At 43.7% G+C, this 20,924-nt stretch overlaps 1 protein-coding gene across 2 annotated transcripts in view; it reads left to right on the top strand.

Moving 5' to 3' along the window:
- Positions 1-20,924, top strand: part of LOC110536484 (PDZ domain-containing protein 2) — a 264,553-nt gene that overhangs the window by 154,042 nt on the left and 89,587 nt on the right. For both annotated transcript variants that reach the window (XM_036936523.1, XM_036936524.1), the window contains 2 exons: positions 2,861-2,993; positions 8,266-8,460. In XM_036936523.1, coding sequence (XP_036792418.1) covers positions 2,861-2,993; positions 8,266-8,460 — 328 coding nt within the window. The remainder of the gene's footprint in view (positions 1-2,860; positions 2,994-8,265; positions 8,461-20,924) is intronic.

Raw genomic sequence — 20,924 nt, 5'->3', positions numbered from 1 at the left:
CACCCTGCTGCAACATGACCATGAACCTACACCCTGCTGCAACATGACCATGAACCTACACACTGCTGCAACATGACCATGAACCTACACCCTGCTGCAACATGACCATGAACCTACACCCTGCTGCAACATGACCACGAACCTACACCCTGCTGCAACATGACCATGAACCTACACCCTGCTGCTACATGACCATGAACCTACACCCTGCTGCAACAGGACCATGAACCTACACCCTGCTGCAACATGACCATGAACCTACACCCTGCTGCTACATGACCATGAACCTACACCCTGCTGCAACATGACCATGAACCTACACCCTGCTGCAACATGACCATGAACCTACACCCTGCTGCAACATGACCATGAACCTACACCCTGCTGCAACATGACCATGAACCTTCACCCTGCTGCAACATGACCATAAACCTACACCCTGCTGCAACATGACCATGAACCTACACCCTGCTGCAACATGACCATAAACCTACACCCTGCTGCAACATGACCATGAACCTTCACCCTGCTGCAACATGACCATGAACCTACACCCTGCTGCAACATGACCATGAACCTACACCCTGCTGCAACATGACCATGAACCTTCACCCTGCTGCAACATGACCATAAACCTACACCCTGCTGCAACATGACCATGAACCTACACCCTGCTGCAACATGACCATGAACGTACACCCTGCTGCAACATGACCATGAACCTACACCCTGCTGCAACATGACCATGAACCTACACCCTGCTGCAACAGGACCATGAACCTACACCCTGCTGTAACATGACCATGAACCTACACCCTGCTGCAACAGGACCATGAACCTACACGCTGCTGCTACATGACCATGAACCTACACCCTGCTGCAACAGGACCATGAACCTTCACCCTGCTGCAACATGACCATGAACCTACACCCTGCTGCAACATGACCATGAACCTACACCCTGCTGCAACATGACCATGAACCTACACCCTGCTGCAACATGACCATGAACCTACACCCTGCTGCAACATGACCATGAACCTTCACCCTGCTGCAACATGACCATAAACCTACACCCTGCTGCAACATGACCATGAACCTACACCCTGCTGCAACATGACCACAAACCTACACCCTGCTGTAACATGACCATGAACCTACACCCTGCTGCAACATGACCATGAACCTACACCCTGCTGCAACATGACCATGAACCTACACCCTGCTGCAACATGACCATGAACCTACACCCTGCTGATACATGACCATGAACCTACACCCTGCTGATACATGACCATGAACCTACACACTGCTGCAACGTGACCATGAACCTACACCCTGCTGCAACATGACCATGAACCTACACCCTGCTGATACATGACCATGAACCTACACCCTGCTGATACATGACCATGAACCTACACCCTGCTGATACATGACCATGAACCTACACACTGCTGATACATGACCATGAACCTACACCCTGCTGATACATGACCATGAACCTACACCCTGCTGATACATGACCATGAACCTACACCCTGCTGATACATGACCATGAACCTACACCCTGCTGATACATGACCATGAACCTACACACTGCTGATACATGACCATGAACCTACACCCTGCTGATACATGACCATGAACCTACACCCTGCTGATACATGACCATGAACCTACACCCTGCTGATACATGACCATGAACCTTCACCCTGCTGATACATGACCATGAACCTACACCCTGCTGATACATGACCATGAACCTACACCCTGCTGATACATGACCATGAACCTACACCCTGCTGATACATGACCATGAACCTACACCCTGCTGATACATGACCATGAACCTTCACCCTGCTGATACATGACCATGAACCTACACCCTGCTGATACATGACCATGAACCTACACCCTGCTGCAACAGGACCATGAACCTACACCCTGCTGCAACATGACCATGAACCTACACCCTGCTGCAACATGACCATGAACCTACACCCTGCTGATACATGACCATGAACCTACACCCTGCTGATACATGACCATGAACCTACACCCTGCTGCAACATGACCATGAACCTACACCCTGCTGCAACATGACCATGAACCTACACACTGCTGCAACGGGACCATGAACGTGGCACCTGAAACAGCACAGTGGATTCGGCTCAAAAGCGCTAACAGGATTTGTATTTATTTTATTTATTTCACCTTTATTTAACCAGGTAGGCTAGTTGAGAACTAGTTGTCATTTATAACTGCGACCTGGCCAAGATAAAGCAAAGCAGTGCGACAAAAACAACAACAGAGTTACACATAAACAAACGTACAGTCAATTACACAATAGAAAAATCTATGTACATTGTGTGCAAATGTAGAAGAGTAGGGAGGCAATTATGAGCTTCAAAGCCTGTTTAGTGGGATTTGAACTTGGTCCTGTATTGAGGCGTTGCCTGTTTGATGGTTTGTCTGAGGGCGAAAGTGGCAGCCTTTAAACTCAGTGCTGATGTTGCCTGTAATCCATGGCTTCTGGTTAGGATATGTACGTACCGTCACTGTGGGGATGAAGTCGTCAATGCTTTTATTAATGAAGACAGCGACTGATGTGGTAAACTCCTCAATGTTATCGAATGAATCCCCGAACATCTAATCTGTGGTTGGTTGGTCCATGGCCCGGAGCCATGGGGGGGGGGGGGTTCTAAATCAGTGTTAAATATAATTTGTGGTTTCCATAAAGTATTAAATGTGTGTGTATTTGTCATAGCATATAACATTTTATTTGTCACATGCTGCGAATACAACAGGCGTAGACTTTAGCGTGAAATGTTATGTGAAATGTGTGTGTGTGTGTTAGGGACGGACGTCTGAAGGCTGGTGATGAGCTCCTGATGATCAACGGTCAGTCTCTGGTCGGCCTGTCTCATTCAGAGGCTGTAGACATCCTACGCTCTACCGCTGGACTGGTACAACTGGTCGTCGCTAGCAGGGTGAGTACACGCACGCACGCATGCACACACACACACCACAAGGCGGTTGGTGGCACTTTAATTGAGGAGGATGGGCTCGTGGTATTGGCTGTAACGGAATATTTGTAATGGTATCAAATAAATCAAGCACGTGGTTTCCATGGTTTCCATGTGTTTGATGCCATTCCATTTACTCCGTTTCCAGATGTTATTATGAGCCGTCCTCCCCTCAGCAGCCCCCGCTGACACACACACACACACACACGTACACTCAACACAACAGCCCTTCTTTTTTTTGTCCAAAACAAATGTATTTCTCAAGCTCTTTCTTGTGTTTCTGAAGGGGGAAAAAAAAATGCCCTTCTTCATATTTCAAATCATTTACAACTTCTGTTTTTAGACGTTGTCTCGACGCCGACTCAACGTAGGAGAACAAAGTCAAGGAGGAAATAAATAATGAAAATAAATAATATGAGAAATAGCTCATATTTGTAACAGCATTGACGTAGAGAAGGTTCTAACAGACGACACCAGAACACCTGATATGTCAGAGCAGAGCAGAGAAGGGAAATGGAAAATGGAGAGATTATCAACTGGACAAAAGCAGAAATGTGAAGAATCCGACACTAATCACTATGCAAACTCATTGGCGTGTTAGGACTTGGTACACTAATTCCCTGGCTGGACACTTAAGCATTTAGCCTGGTACAATATGTTTCAATGTTGTACGATACATGTACCTTGTTTCAATACGTTGTTTCAACATAATAATAAATAGATATATATATATATCTGCAAGCAGCAATGTCGGGGTTCAAGCTGTGAACTAAAAAATCTTACCTGATCATGCAGTATTTTGGACTATTTCTAATGATGTTGACTACTTTAATACGTCTTCTTCTCCAGAAGAACCAGATTTGGTATATAGCATCTATGGGACGCACGTCGTGAAATGTTCTTGGGCTTTTGCTCAAACAATATGTCCACTATGAGCCAATGAGCTTGCATTCATGTTTTTTTTTCTTTCTGTCCAACAGCGTGACTATGGGTCCAAACTGAATTATACTATATATAGGTTCCCTCTGCACGTGTGCCAAATTTCATCACTCTTGAGTCAAACAGATCAAGAGATATAAACATGTGTCTGTTTATAGCAGCCATTGTGTGGTCCATGTGAATGTGCTTGTATATGTTGAGTCTTCACAGTGTTTTGTTACAATACGAATATATCCATGACTGATTAATATGCGTTTATATATGCCAGACCACGCCCACATTAATGCTTATTGGTCAGTGTTATTTTTAGGTAATAGTCTAGAAAGTATTGCGTTGGTCCGTAGAAGCCACATATGAAGTTTCATGCAGATCTGGTCATTCCGTTGCCAGATGACTAGCGTTTTAAGTGTTTTATTTAAACTCAATTCTAAATAGAGGAAAAGCCATCATGCCAGAGTTTATGGGTCCTACACGGAAATGTGTTTGACCTCTAGGTCAAACACGGTGAGGGGTGTGACTTTTCAAAATTTTTCATTTTCAATCGCTTGTTAGAGCGCCACCATCTGTTCAATTTGCATGGCATAGCCCTGAACAAGGCAGTTAACCCGCTGTTCCTAGGCCGTCATTGTAAATAAGAATTTGTTCTTAACTGACTTGCCTAGTTAAACAAAGGTCAAATGTAAAAAAATTCAATCAGATGGTGTGGTCTTTTGGGCCTTTACCATTATGCTAGGTTGTAACCTCCTAAGCCAACCCATTTCACCAGGGAAATTTAGGGAAGTGTAATAACAACCAACAACAACAAATACAAAATGGGTTTCAGCAGTCAATAATATATTTATTTTATATAGGGCTTTTCATTCCAATCAATAATCTCAAAGTCACTTTGGAAAAAAACTAAAAAAATGTTGAATGAAATCTGGCAGTTCATTGTTGGTTTTCCACTGCTTCAGATTGTCTTGAAACACTTCAGAAAGGCATTAAGTAGCAGCAGCTTGAGCTGAGGGAGCATCGATGATACAGACAGAGAGAAAAGAGTTGAGGGAGCATCGATGATACAGGTAGAGAGAAAAGAGTTGAGGGAGCATCGATGATACAGGTAGAGAGAAAAGAGTTGAGGAAGCATCGATGATACAGACAGAGAGAAAAGAGTTGAGGGAGCATCGATGATACAGGTAGAGAGAAAAGAGTTGAGGAAGCATCGATGATACAGACAGAGAGAAAAGAGTTGAGGAAGCATTGATGATACAGACAGAGAGAAAAGAGTTGAGGAAGCATCGATGATACAGACAGAGAGAAAAGAGTTGAGGGAGCATCGATGATACAGGTACAGAGAAAAGAGTTGAGGAAGCATCGATGATACAGACAGAGAGAAAAGAGTTGAGGGAGCATCGATGATACAGGTAGAGAGAAAAGAGTTGAGGAAGCATCGATGATACAGACAGAGAGAAAAGAGTTGAGGAAGCATTGATGATACAGACAGAGAGAAAAGAGTTGAGGAAGCATCGATGATACAGACAGAGAGAAAAGAGTTGAGGGAACATTGATGATACAGACAGAGAGAAAAGAGTTGAGGAAGCATCGATGATACAGACAGAGAGAAAAGAGTTGAGGAAGCATCGATGATACAGACAGAGAGAAAAGAGTTGAGGGAACATTGATGATACAGACAGAGAGAAAAGAGTTGAGGAAGCATCGATGATACAGACAGAGAGAAAAGAGTTGAGGGAGCATCGATGATACAGACAGAGAGAAAAGAGTTGAGGAAGCATCGATGATACAGACAGAGAGAAAAGAGTTGAGGGAGCATCGATGATACAGACAGAGAGAAAAGAGTTGAGGAAGCATCGATGATACAGACAGAGAGAAAAGAGTTGAGGGAACATTGATGATACAGACAGAGAGAAAAGAGTTGAGGAAGCATCGATGATACAGACAGAGAGAAAAGAGTTGAGGGAGCATCGATGATACAGACAGAGAGAAAAGAGTTGAGGAAGCATCTATGATACAGACAGGCAGGGAGAAAAGAGTTGAGGGAACATTGATGATACAGACAGAGAGAAAAGAGTTGAGGAAGCATCGATGATACAGACAGAGAGAAAAGAGTTGAGGAAGCATCGATGATACAGACAGAGAGAAAAGAGTTGAGGGAACATCGATGATACAGACAGAGAGAAAAGAGTTGAGGGAACATCGATGATACAGGCAGAGAGAAAAGAGTTGAGGGAACATCGATGATACAGACAGGTAGAGAGAAAAGAGTTGAGGAAGCATCGATGATACAGACAGGCAGAGAGAAAAGAGTTGAGGGAACGTCGATGATACAGACAGGTAGAGAGAAAAGAGTTGAGGGAACGTCGATGATACAGACAGGCAGAGAGAAAAGAGTTGAGGGAACATCGATGATACAGACAGGCAGAGAGAAAAGAGTTGAGGGAACATCGATGATACAGGCAGAGAGAAAAGAGTTGAGGGAACGTCGATGATACAGACAGGCAGAGAGAAAAGAGTTGAGGGAACGTCGATGATACAGACAGGCAGAGAGAAAAGAGTTGAGGGAGCATTGATGATACAGACAGGCAGGGAGACACGTCCGTCAGATAGGGTAGGGTTGTAGTGTGTTAGTGGAAGGGTTGTAGTGTGTTAGTGGGAGGGTTGTAGTGTGTTAGTGTGGAAGGGTTGTAGTGTGTTAGAGGGAGGGTTGTAGTGTGTTAGTGTGGAAGGGTTGTAGTGTGGAAGGGTTGTAGTGTGTTAGTGGGAGGGTTGTAGTGTGGAAGGGTTGTAGTGTGGAAGGGTTGTGGTGTGGAAGGGTTGTGGTGTGTTGGTGGGAGGGTTGTAGTGTGTTAGTGTGGAAGGGTTGTAGTGTGGAAGGGTTGTAGTGTGTTAGTGGGAGGGTTGTAGTGTGTTAGTGTGGAAGGGTTGTAGTGTGGAAGGGTTGTAGTGTGTTAGTGGGAGGGTTGTAGTGTGGAAGGGTTGTGGTGTGTTGGTGGGAGGGTTGTAGTGTGGAAGGGTTGTGGTGTGTTGGTGGGAGGGTTGTAGTGTGTTAGTGTGGAAGGGTTGTAGTGTGGAAGGGTTGTAGTGTGTTAGTGGGAGGGTTGTAGTGTGTTAGTGTGGAAGGGTTGTAGTGTGGAAGGGTTGTAGTGTGTTAGTGGGAGGGTTGTAGTGTGTTAGTGTGGAAGGGTTGTAGTGTGGAAGGGTTGTAGTGTGGAAGGGTTGTAGTGTGTTAGTGGGAGGGTTGTAGTGTGTTAGTGTGGAAGGGTTGTAGTGTGGAAGGGTTGTAGTGTGTTAGTGGGAGGGTTGTCGTGTGTTAGTGTGGAAGGGTTGTAGTGTGGAAGGGTTGTAGTGTGTTAGTGGGAAGGTTGTTGTGTGTTAGTGTGGAAGGGTTGTAGTGTGTTAGTGTGGAAGGGTTGTAGTGTGTTAGTGTGGGAGGGTTGTCGTGTGTTAGTGTGGAAGGGTTGTAGTGTGGAAGGGTTGTAGTGTGTTAGTGTGGAAGGGTTGTAGTGTGGAAGGGTTGTAGTGTGGAAGGGTTGTAGTGTGTTAGTGGGAGGGTTGTAGTGTGTTAGTGTGGAAGGGTTGTAGTGTGTTAGTGGGAGGGTTGTAGTGTGGAAGGGTTGTAGTGTGTTAGTGTGGAAGGGTTGTAGTGTGGAAGGGTTGTAGTGTGTTAGTGGGAGGGTTGTAGTGTGTTAGTGTGGAAGGGTTGTAGTGTGTTAGTGTGGAAGGGTTGTAGTGTGGAAGGGTTGTAGTGTGTTAGTGTGGAAGGGTTGTAGTGTGGAAGGGTTGTAGTGTGGAAGGGTTGTAGTGTGTTAGTGGAAGGGTTGTAGTGTGGAAGGGTTGTAGTGTGTTAGTGGAAGGGTTGTAGTGTGGAAGGGTTGTAGTGTGGAAGGGTTGTAGTGTGTTAGTGGGAGGGTTGTAGTGTGTTAGTGTGGAAGGGTTGTAGTTTGTTAGTGTGGAAGGGTTGTAGTGTGGAAGGGTTGTAGTGTGTTAGTGTGGAAGGGTTGTAGTGTGGAAGGGTTGTAGTGTGTTAGTGGAAGGGTTGTAGTGTGCGTGTGGATAACATCTAAAACATTCAAGAGATCTTAATCGGCTTGAAGGGAAATGCAGGCTGGCTTTCAGAAACAACGTTAAAAATACACACAGAACACACACTACATGTCCCTTCCACTCTTCTGAACACACACACACACACACACACACACACACACACACACACACACACACACACACACACACACACACACACACAGTCATCCATCCCTTCCACTCTCACTGTTCTCCTCTCTTCCTCTGGTTCATTCAGGAGGAGTCTGAAGTTGATTTCCATCGGTATCCATCCACCAGCCTGCCGGACCTGGTCAGTACCTGCGCCTCGTCTTCCTCCTCCTCTGCTTCTCCCAGCGACAATCAGGAGAACATGGAACCTCATCACAGGCACGGAGTTTGGGAGGACCTCGCAGCCAGCAGCCTCAGCCTCTCTCGGTCTCGACCTACCACAGTACGTGCAGTACGTGTGTGTTTACAGTGTTTGTCTCTTGTGTTTAGGTGTGGAAGTCTGTCCGGTCTCTTTCTCTCTTGATGTGGGTGTGTTTTGAGACTATGAGCTATAACAACTGTGCTGGATCTCTACCTGCTTAGAGCTACAAACACTTTCCCTCTGATATCTGTAGAGGGTGTCCTGTATCTGTCCTTCATCTTCTTCGTTCACTTAAACTAGTCCAACGCTTCAAATCAAATCAAATGTTATTTGTCATATGTTTTGTAAACAACAGGTGTAGACTAACAGGGAAATGCTTGGTAAACAACAGGTGTAGACTAACAGTGAAATGTTTTGTAAACAACAGGTGTAGACTAACAGGGAAATGCTTGGTAAACAACAGGTGTAGACTAACAGTGAAATGTTTTGTAAACAACAGGTGTAGACTAACAGGGAAATGCTTGGTAAACAACAGGTGTAGACTAACAGTGAAATGCTTGGTAAACAACAGGTGTGGACTAACAGGGAAATGCTTGGTAAACAACAGGTGTAGACTAACAGTGAAATGCTTGGTAAACAACAGGTGTAGACTAACAGGGAAATGCTTGGTAAACAACAGGTGTAGACTAACAGTGAAATGCTTGGTAAACAACAGGTGTAGACTAACAGTGAAATGCTTGGTAAACAACAGGTGTAGACTAACAGGGAAATGCTTGGTAAACAACAGGTGTAGACTAACAGGGAAATGCTTGGTAAACAACAGGTGTAGACTAACAGGGAAATGCTTGGTAAACAACAGGTGTAGACTAACAGGGAAATGCTTGGTAAACAACAGGTGTAGACTAACAGGGAAATGCTTGGTAAACAACAGGTGTAGACTAACAGGGAAATGCTTGGTAAACAACAGGTGTAGACTAACAGGGAAATGCTTGGTAAACAACAGGTGTAGACTAACAGTGAAATGCTTGGTAAACAACAGGTGTAGACTAACAGGGAAATGCTTGGTAAACAACAGGTGTAGACTAACAGGGAAATGCTTGGTAAACAACAGGTGTAGACTAACAGGGAAATGCTTGGTAAACAACAGGTGTAGACTAACAGGGAAATGCTTGGTAAACAACAGGTGTAGACTAACAGGGAAATGCTTGGTAAACAACAGGTGTAGACTAACAGGGAAATGCTTGGTAAACAACAGGTGTAGACTAACAGGGAAATGCTTGGTAAACAACAGGTGTAGACTAACAGGGAAATGCTTGGTAAACAACAGGTGTAGACTAACAGGGAAATGCTTGGTAAACAACAGCTGTAGACTAACAGGGAAATGCTTGGTAAACAACAGGTGTAGACTAACAGGGAAATGCTTGGTAAACAACAGGTGTAGACTAACAGGGAAATGCTTGGTAAACAACAGGTGTAGACTAACAGGGAAATGCTTGGTAAACAACAGGTGTAGACTAACAGGGAAATGCTTGGTAAACAACAGGTGTAGACTAACAGGGAAATGCTTGGTAAACAACAGGTGTAGACTAACAGGGAAATGCTTGGTAAACAACAGGTGTAGACTAACAGGGAAATGCTTGGTAAACAACAGGTGTAGACTAACAGGGAAATGCTTGGTAAACAACAGGTGTAGACTAACAGGGAAATGCTTGGTAAACAACAGGTGTAGACTAACAGGGAAATGCTTGGTAAACAACAGGTGTAGACTAACAGGGAAATGCTTGGTAAACAACAGGTGTAGACTAACAGGGAAATGCTTGGTAAACAACAGGTGTAGACTAACAGTGAAATGCTTGGTAAACAACAGGTGTAGACTAACAGGGAAATGCTTGGTAAACAACAGGTGTAGACTAACAGGGAAATGCTTGGTAAACAACAGGTGTAGACTAACAGGGAAATGCTTGGTAAACAACAGGTGTAGACTAACAGGGAAATGCTTGGTAAACAACAGGTGTAGACTAACAGGGAAATGCTTGGTAAACAACAGGTGTAGACTAACAGGGAAATGCTTGGTAAACAACAGGTGTAGACTAACAGGGAAATGCTTGGTAAACAACAGGTGTAGACTAACAGGGAAATGCTTGGTAAACAACAGGTGTAGACTAACAGGGAAATGCTTGGTAAACAACAGCTGTAGACTAACAGGGAAATGCTTGGTAAACAACAGGTGTAGACTAACAGGGAAATGCTTGGTAAACAACAGGTGTAGACTAACAGGGAAATGCTTGGTAAACAACAGGTGTAGACTAACAGGGAAATGCTTGGTAAACAACAGGTGTAGACTAACAGTGAAATGCTTTGGTAAACAACAGGTGTAGACTAACAGGGAAATGCTTGGTAAACAACAGGTGTAGACTAACAGGGAAATGCTTGGTAAACAACAGGTGTAGACTAACAGTGAAATGCTTGGTAAACAACAGGTGTAGACTAACAGGGAAATGCTTGGTAAACAACAGGTGTAGACTAACAGGGAAATGCTTGGTAAACAACAGGTGTAGACTAACAGGGAAATGCTTGGTAAACAACAGGTGTAGACTAACAGGGAAATGCTTGGTAAACAACAGGTGTAGACTAACAGGGAAATGCTTGGTAAACAACAGGTGTAGACTAACAGGGAAATGCTTGGTAAACAACAGGTGTAGACTAACAGTGAAATGCTTGTTAAACAACAGGTGTAGACTAACAGGGAAATGCTTGGTAAACAACAGGTGTAGACTAACAGGGAAATGCTTGGTAAACAACAGGTGTAGACTAACAGGGAAATGCTTGGTAAACAACAGGTGTAGACTAACAGGGAAATGCTTGGTAAACAACAGGTGTAGACTAACAGGGAAATGCTTGGTAAACAACAGGTGTAGACTAACAGGGAAATGCTTACTTCCCAACAACGCAGAAAGAAAGAAAATAGAGAAATAATTTAAAAAAGAAAATGATAACATGAGGAATAAATACACAATGAGTAACAACGATAACTTGCCGAAAATACACGGGGTACCAGTACTGAGTCGATGTGCAGGGGTGCGAGGTAATTGAGGTACATAATGTATGTACAGTACACATAGGTAGAGGTACAGTAACAGCAGGATACTATAGGTAGGGGTAAAGGATAGATAATAGACAGTAACAGCAGTATACTGTAGGTAGGGGTAAAGGATAGATAATAGACAGTAACAGCAGTATACTGTAGGTAGGGGTAAAGGATAGATAATAGACAGTAACAGCAGTATACTGTAGGTAGGGGTAAAGGATAGATAATAGACAGTAACAGCAGTATACTGTAGGTAGGGGTAAAGGATAGATAATAGACAGTAACAGCAGTATACTGTAGGTAGGGGTAAAGGATAGATAATAGACAGTAACAGCAGTATACTGTAGGTAGGGGTAAAGGATAGATAATAGACAGTAACAGCAGTATACTGTAGGTAGGGGTAAAGGATAGATAATAGACAGTAACAGCAGTATACTGTAGGTAGTTGTAAAGGATAGATAATAGACAGTAACAGCAGTATACTGTAGGTAGTTGTAAAGGATAGATAATAGACAGTAACAGCAGTATACTGTAGGTAGGGGTAAAGGATAGATAATAGACAGTAACAGCAGTATACTGTAGGTAGGGGTAAATGATAGATAATAGACAGTAACAGCAGTATACTGTAGGTAGGGGTAAAGGACAGATAATAGACAGTAACAGCAGTATACTGTAGGTAGGGGTAAATGATAGATAATAGACAGTAACAGCAGTATACTGTAGGTAGGGGTAAAGGATAGATAATAGACAGTAACAGCAGTATACTGTAGGTAGGGGTAAAGGATAGATAATAGACAGTAACAGCAGTATACTGTAGGTAGGGGTAAAGGATAGATAATAGACAGTAACAGCAGTATACTGTAGGTAGGGGTAAAGGATAGATAATAGACAGTAACAGCAGTATACTGTAGGTAGGGGTAAAGGATAGATAATAGACAGTAACAGCAGTATACTGTAGGTAGGGGTAAAGGATAGATAATAGACAGTAACAGCAGTATACTGTAGGTAGGGGTAAAGGATAGATAATAGACAGTAACAGCAGTATACTGTAGGTAGGGGTAAAGGATAGATAATAGACAGTAACAGCAGTATACTGTAGGTAGGGGTAAAGGATAGATAATAGACAGTAACAGCAGTATACTGTAGGTAGGGGTAAAGGATAGATAATAGACAGTAACAGCAGTATACTGTAGGTAGGGGTAAAGGATAGATAATAGACAGTAACAGCAGTATACTGTAGGTAGGGGTAAAGGATAGATAATAGACAGTAACAGCAGTATACTGTAGGTAGGGGTAAAGGATAGATAATAGACAGTAACAGCAGTATACTGTAGGTAGGGGTATAGGATAGATAATAGACAGTAACAGCAGTATACTGTAGGTAGGGGTAAAGGATAGATAATAGACAGTAACAGCAGTATACTGTAGGTAGGGGTAAAGGATAGATAATAGACAGTAACAGCAGTATACTGTAGGTAGGGGTAAAGGATAGATAATAGACAGTAACAGCAGTATACTGTAGGTAGGGGTAAAGGATAGATAATAGACAGTAACAGCAGTATACTGTAGGTAGGGGTAAAGGATAGATAATAGACAGTAACAGCAGTATACTGTAGGTAGGGGTAAAGGATAGATAATAGACAGTAACAGCAGTATACTGTAGGTAGGGGTAAAGGATAGATAATAGACAGTAACAGCAGTATACTGTAGGTAGGGGTAAAGGATAGATAATAGACAGTAACAGCAGTATACTGTAGGTAGGGGTAAAGGATAGATAATAGACAGTAACAGCAGTATACTGTAGGTAGGGGTATAGGATAGATAATAGACAGTAACAGCAGTATACTGTAGGTAGGGGTAAAGGATAGATAATAGACAGTAACAGCAGTATACTGTAGGTAGGGGTAAAGGATAGATAATAGACAGTAACAGCAGTATACTGTAGGTAGGGGTATAGGATAGATAATAGACAGTAACAGCAGTATACTGTAGGTAGGGGTAAAGGATAGATAATAGACAGTAACAGCAGTATACTGTAGGTAGGGGTAAAGGATAGATAATAGACAGTAACAGCAGTATACTGTAGGTAGGGGTAAAGGATAGATAATAGACAGTAACAGCAGTATACTGTAGGTAGGGGTAAAGGATAGATAATAGACAGTAACAGCAGTATACTGTAGGTAGGGGTAAAGGATAGATAATAGACAGTAACAGCAGTATACTGTAGGTAGGGGTAAAGGATAGATAATAGACAGTAACAGCAGTATACTGTAGGTAGGGGTAAAGGATAGATAATAGACAGTAACAGCAGTATACTGTAGGTAGGGGTAAAGGATAGATAATAGACAGTAACAGCAGTATACTGTAGGTAGGGGTAAAGGATAGATAATAGACAGTAACAGCAGTATACTGTAGGTAGGGGTAAATGATAGATAATAGACAGTAACAGCAGTATACTGTAGGTCGGGGTAAAGGATAGATAATAGACAGTAACAGCAGTATACTGTAGGTAGGGGTAAAGGATAGATAATAGGCAGTAACAGCAGTATACTGTAGGTAGGGGTATAGGATAGATAATAGACAGTAACAGCAGTATACTGTAGGTAGGGGTAAAGGATAGATAATAGACAGTAACAGCAGTATACTGTAGGTAGGGGTAAAGGATAGATAATAGACAGTAACAGCAGTATACTGTAGGTAGGGGTAAAGGATAGATAATAGACAGTAACAGCAGTATACTGTAGGTAGGGGTAAAGGATAGATAATAGACAGTAACAGCAGTATACTGTAGGTAGGGGTAAAGGATAGATAATAGACAGTAACAGCAGTATACTGTAGGTAGGGGTAAAGGATAGATAATAGACAGTAACAGCAGTATACTGTAGGTAGGGGTAAAGGATAGATAATAGACAGTAACAGCAGTATACTGTAGGTAGGGGTAAAGGATAGATAATAGACAGTAACAGCAGTATACTGTAGGTAGGGGTAAAGGATAGATAATAGACAGTAACAGCAGTATACTGTAGGTAGGGGTAAAGGATAGATAATAGACAGTAACAGCAGTATACTGTAGGTAGGGGTAAAGGATAGATAATAGACAGTAACAGCAGTATACTGTAGGTAGGGGTAAAGGATAGATAATAGACAGTAACAGCAGTATACTGTAGGTAGGGGTAAATGATAGATAATAGACAGTAACAGCAGTATACTGTAGGTAGGGGTAAAGGATAGATAATAGACAGTAACAGCAGTATACTGTAGGTAGGGGTAAAGGATAGATAATAGACAGTAACAGCAGTATACTGTAGGTAGGGGTAAAGGATAGATAATAGACAGTAACAGCAGTATACTGTAGGTAGGGGTAAAGGATAGATAATAGACAGTAACAGCAGTATACTGTAGGTAGGGGTAAAGGATATATAATAGACAGTTACAGATCAGATCAGATGAGGTCTGAACTGAACACCACCTTACCCTTCAGATCAGATGAGGTCTGAACTGACACCACCCTTCAGATCAGATGAGGTCTGAACTGACACCACCCTTCAGATCAGATGAGGTCTGAACTGAACACCACCTTAAATCAAATCAAAAATCAAATCAAATTTTATTTGTCACATACACATGGTTAGCAGATGTTAATGCGAGTGTAGCGAAATGCTTGTGCTTCTAGTTCCGACAATACCCTTCAGATCAGATGAGGTCTGAACTGAACATCACCTTACCCTTCAGATCAGATGAGGTCTGAACTGAACACCACCTTACCCTTCAGATCAGATGAGGTCTGAACTGACACCACCCTTCAGATCAGATGAGGTCTGAACTGAACACCACCTTACCCTTCAGATCAGATGAGGTCTGAACTGAACATCACCTTACCCTTCAGATCAGATGAGGTCTGAACTGAACATCACCTTACCCTTCAGATCAGATGAGGTCTGAACTGAACACCACCTTACCCTTCAGATCAGATGAGGTCTGAACTGAACATCACCTTACCCTTCAGATCAGATGAGGTCTGAACTGACACCACCCTTCAGATCAGATGAGGTCTGAACTGAACATCACCTTACCCTTCAGATCAGATGAGGTCTGAACTGAACACCAACTTACCCTTCAGATCAGATGAGGTCTCAACTGAACACCACCTTACCCTTCAGATCAGATGAGGTCTGAACTGACACCACCCTTCAGATCAGATGAGGTCTGAACTGAACACCACCTTACCCTTCAGATCAGATGAGGTCTGAACTGAACACCACCTTATCCTTCAGATCAGATGAGGTCTGAACTGAACATCACCTTACCCTTCAGATCAGATGAGGTCTGAACTGAACACCACCTTTCAGATCAGAAGAGGTCTGAACTGAACACCACCTTACCTTTCAGATCACAAAGTGGGCTTCTATGTAGCAATTATCACTTTATTAATGTGCAAATCACTTCAATTCATCCTGGCTCGCCTGGCTGGCTGGCATGGTTTCTGTTGAGCTTCCCTCCCCTTGTCTTGCTGTTAGTCCTATTATGATAATTATTTTCCTCCCTTTCTCTACCACATGGTATCTCCCCATCCTCCACCACATGGTATCTCCCATCCTCCACCACATGGTATCTCCCCTTCCTCCATGGTATCTCCCATCCTCCACCACATGGTATCTCCCATCCTCCACCACATGGTATATCCCCTTCCTCCACCACATGGTATCTCCCCTTCCTCCACCACATGGTATCTCCCACATGGTATCTCCCATCCTCCACTACATGTTATCTCCCCTTCCTCCACCACATGGTATCTCCCATCCTCCACCACATGGTATCTCCCCTTCCTCCACCACATGGTATCTCCCATCCTCTACCACATGTTATCTCCCGTTCCTCCACCACATGTTATCTCCCCTTCCTCCACCACATGTTATATCCCCTTCCTCCACCACATGGTATCTCCCATCCTCCACCACATGTTACCTCCCCTTCCTCCACCACATGGTATCTCCTATCCTCCACCACATGGTATCTCCCCTTCCTCCACCACATGGTATCTCCCATCCTCCACCACATGGAATCTCCCCTTCATCCACCACATGGTATATCCCATCCTCTACCACATGGTATCTCCCCATCCTCCACCACATGGTATCTCCCATCCTCCACCACATGGTATCTCCCCTTCCTCCACCACATGGAATCTCCCCTTCCTCCACCACATGGTATCTCCCATCCTCCACCACATGGTATCTCCCCTTCCTCCACCACATGGTATCTCCCATCCTCCACCACATGGTATCTCCCACACTAGTGGTTGAATATAATACAGGAAACAACATACAGTTGAATAATGCTGAACTCACAACTACTAAAAAGGGATTTACAACAGTTCATTAAATGAACACCCTGTGAAAAACCTTTAATTTACGGTGCATTCGGAAAGTATTCAGACGCATTGACTTTATCCACATTTTGTTACGTTACAGCCTTATTTTTTAAATTGATTAAATCGTTTTTTCCCCTAATCAATCTACACACAATACGCCATAATGAGAAAGCAAAAACAGGTTTTTAGAAATGTAGCTAATTTATTAAAAATACAAATCTGAAATATTACATTTACATAAGTATTCAGACCCTTTACTCAGTACTTTGTTGAAGCATCTTTGGCAGCGATTACATCATTGAGTCTTCTTGGGTATGACGTTACAAGCTTGGCACACCTGTATTTGGGGAGTTTCTCCCATTCTTCTCTGCAGATCCTCTCAAGCTCTGTCAGGTTGGATGGGGAGCGTTGCTGCACAGCTATTTTCAGGTCTCTCCAGAGACTTGTTCTGAAGCCACTCCTGCGTTGTCTTGGCTGTGTGCTTAGGGTTGTTGTCCTGTTGGAAGGTGAACCTTCACTCCAGTCTGAGGTCCTGAGTGCTATGGAGTAGGTTTTCATCAAGGATCTCTCTGTACTTTTCTCCGTTAATCTTTCCCTCGATCCTGACTAATCTCCCGGTCCCTGCTGCTGAAAGACATCCCCACAGCATGATGCTGCCACCACCATGCTTCACTGTAGGGATGGTGCCAGTTTCTTTAATATGTGACGCTTGGCATTCAGGCCAAAGAGTTCAATCTTGGTTTCATCAGACCAGAGAATCTTGTTTCTTATTGTATGAGAGTCCTTTAGGTGCCTTTTGGCAAACTCCAAGTGGGCTGTCATGTGCCTTTTACTCAGGAGGGGTTTCCGTCTGGCCACTCTACCATAAAGGCCTGATTGGTGGAGTACTGCATAGATGTTTGTCCTTCTGGAAGGTTCTCCCATCTCCGCAGAGGAACCCTGGAGCTCTGTCATAGTGACCATCGGGGTCTTGGTCACCTCCCTGACCAAGGCCCTTCTCCCCCCCGATTGCTCAGTTTGGCCAGACGGCCAGCTCTAGGATGAGTCTTGGTGGTTCTAAACTTCTTCCATTTAAGAATGATGGAGGCCACTGTGTTCTTGGGGACCTTCAATGCTGCATACGTTTTTTGGAACCTTTTCCCAGATCTGTGCCTCAAAACAATTCTGTCTCAGAGCTCTACAGACCATTCCTTCGATCTCTCTGCAGCACTTCACCAATCATGCCTTCATGGTAGGGTGGCCAGACAGGAGCCACTCTTTAGTAAAATTCTCACATAGGTGTTCCCCTTATCCAGGTGGCAGAGGGTAGTGTGGATTGCAATAGAGTTTGCTTCATCTGTGGATCTGCTGGGGCGGTTTGTGAATTGGAGTGTGTCTAGGGTTTCTGTTATTGTGTTGATGTGAGCCATGACCAGCCTTTCAACGCCTTGCATGTCTACAGATGTGAGTGCTATAGGGCAATAGTAATTTAAGAAAGTTACCTTGACAATGTCAGTGAAGACAATTTGCCAACTGGTCAGCGTATGCTCTAAGTATGTGTCCTGGTAATATGTCTGGCCCTATGGCCTTGTGAATGTTAACCTATTTATAGGTCTTACTCACAACGGCTATGGAGAGTGTGATCACACAACCATCCTGAACAGCTAGTGCTCTCATTCATGGTTCAGTGTTGCTCGACTTCAAGCGAGAATAGAAGGCATTTATCTCATTTGGTAGCTTCCCGTCACTGGCCAGCTCTTTGTAGTCCATGATAGTTCGCAAGCCCTGACTAGTGGCTTGTCTGCCTCTCTTGTGCCGTCTCTTCCTCTTTCGAGTCCTAGAGATTAGGGCCTGGAACTACTCCAACAGCTATATGCTAGTCTCTCTTGAACTAGTCCAACTAGTCCGATCGCTGCAGCTGTACATAGTCCACCAGTAAATAGCCCACCCAATTTACCTACCTCATCCCCATACTGTTTATATTTATTTACTTTTCTGCTCTTTTGCACACCAGTATCTCTACCTGTACATGACCATCTGATCATTTATCACTCCAGTGTTAATCTGCTAAATTGTAATTATTCGCCTACCTCCTCATGCCTTTTGCACACAATGTAGATAGACTCTCTTTTTTCTTTCTTTCTACTGTGTTATTGACTTGTTTATTGTTCACTCCATGTGTAACTCTGTGTTGTCTGTTCACACTGCTATGCTTTATCTTGGCCAGGTCGCAGTTGTAAATGAGAACTTGTTCTCAACTAGCCTACCTGGTTAAATAAAGGTGAAATAAAAAAATAAAAAAGCAGCTATATGCTAGTCTCTCTTAAACTAGTCCAACTGCTTGTTGTACTCTCTCTCTTAAATTAGCCCAGCATCTATAATGCTACTCTCTCTCTTAAACTAGTCCAACAGCTTGTTGTACTCTCTCTCTTAAATTAGCCCAGCATCTATAATGCTACTCTCTCTCTTGAACTAGTCCAACTGCTTGTTGTACTCTCTCTCTTAAATTAGCCCAGCATCTATAATGCTACTCTCTCTCTTGAACTAGTCCAACTGCTTGTTGTACTCTCTCTCTTAAATTAGCCCAGCATCTATAATGCTACTCTCTCTCTTAAACTAGTCCAACTGCTTGTTGTACTCTCTCTCTTAAATTAGCCCAGCATCTATAATGCTACTCTCTCTCTTAAACTAGTCCAACAGCTTGTTGTACTCTCTCTCTTAAATTAGCCCAGCATCTATAATGCTACTCTCTCTCTTGAACTAGTCCAACTGCTTGTTGTACTCTCTCTCTTAAATTAGCCCAGCATCTATAATGCTACTCTCTCTCTTGAACTAGTCCAACTGCTTGTTGTACTCTCTCTCTTAAATTAGCCCAGCATCTATAATGCTACTCTCTCTCTTAAACTAGTCCAACAGCTATGTTCTACTCTCTCTCCTAAACTAGTCCAACAGCTATGTTCTACTCTCTCTCCTAAACTAGTCCAACAGCTATGTTCTACTCTCTCTCCTAAACTAGTCCAACAGCTATGTTCCTTCCCATTCCTCTGTCATTCTCTCCTGTTGTCTGTTTTGGTCTCTCAGGTTCATCAGCGTCCCCCCCCCCCCCCCCCCCTGAAATGAGATGTTCTCTAGTGTTGTCATTTTGAGCTAGTTCCAATCCTCTTGTGCAGCAGCCCATCTGCGTGTTTAACTTCCGTCTAACTTCAGGAGCACTTGAGAAATAATTAATTCACCCACTGATAGAAGCTAGCTAGCTGTGGTGTCCGTCTTCGTTAGTTCTGTGTTCTGTGATTTAAATTGGCCAGGGTTTATCACCAGGATGGCTGGTCATTCAGCGGTTTAGCTTGGTGGGTCACTTCCTGATGACAGGGGCAGTTGGGAAGGTGTTGGACTACTGTAGGTTCTTCAGACTAGGTCTGGGACAACCGTTGAGTTTCATACTGTGTGCATTATGTATTTGCAGTAAATATGTAGAAGCGGGTGTGTGTGTGTGTGTGTGTGGGCTTGTTAGCACTGAGCAAAGTGGGTCACACACTCCCACAGCAAGCTCCTCACTGTTTCTCTCTCTCTCTCCCTCTCTCTCTCTCTCTCTCTCTCTCTCTCTCTCTCTCTCTCTCTCTCTCTCTCTCTCTCTCTCTCTCTCTCTCTCTCTCTCTCTCTCTCTCTCTCTCTCTCTCTCTCTCTCTCTCTCTCTCCCTCTCTCTCTCTCTCCCTCTCTCTCCTCTCTCTGTCCTCTCTCTCTCTTTCTCTCTCTCTTTCTCTCTCTCTTTCTCTCTCTCCCTCTCTCTCTCTCTCACCTCTCTCTCTCTCTCTCTCTCTCTCTCTCTCTCTCTCTCTCTCTCTCTCTCTCTCTCTCTCTCTCTCTCTCTCTCTCTCTCTCTCTCTCTCTCTCTCTCTCTCTCTCTCTCTCTCTCTCTCTCTCTCTCTCTCTCTCTCTCTCTCTCTCTCTCTCTCTCTCTCTCTCTCTCTCTCTCTCTCTCTCTCTCTCTCTCTCTCTCTCTCTCTCTCTCTCTCTCTCTCTCTCTCTCTCTCTCTCTCTCTCTCTCTCTCTCTCTCTCTCTCTCTCTCTCTCTCTCTGCATTCCACAGCTGCTGTTGAAGTAGCTGT

Source organism: Oncorhynchus mykiss, chromosome 11 (assembly GCF_013265735.2).
Source record: "Oncorhynchus mykiss isolate Arlee chromosome 11, USDA_OmykA_1.1, whole genome shotgun sequence".
Lineage (NCBI taxonomy): Eukaryota > Metazoa > Chordata > Actinopteri > Salmoniformes > Salmonidae > Oncorhynchus > Oncorhynchus mykiss.
The sequence above is the reverse complement of the archived record's forward strand: the minus strand, read 5'-3'. Positions and strand labels throughout refer to the sequence as shown.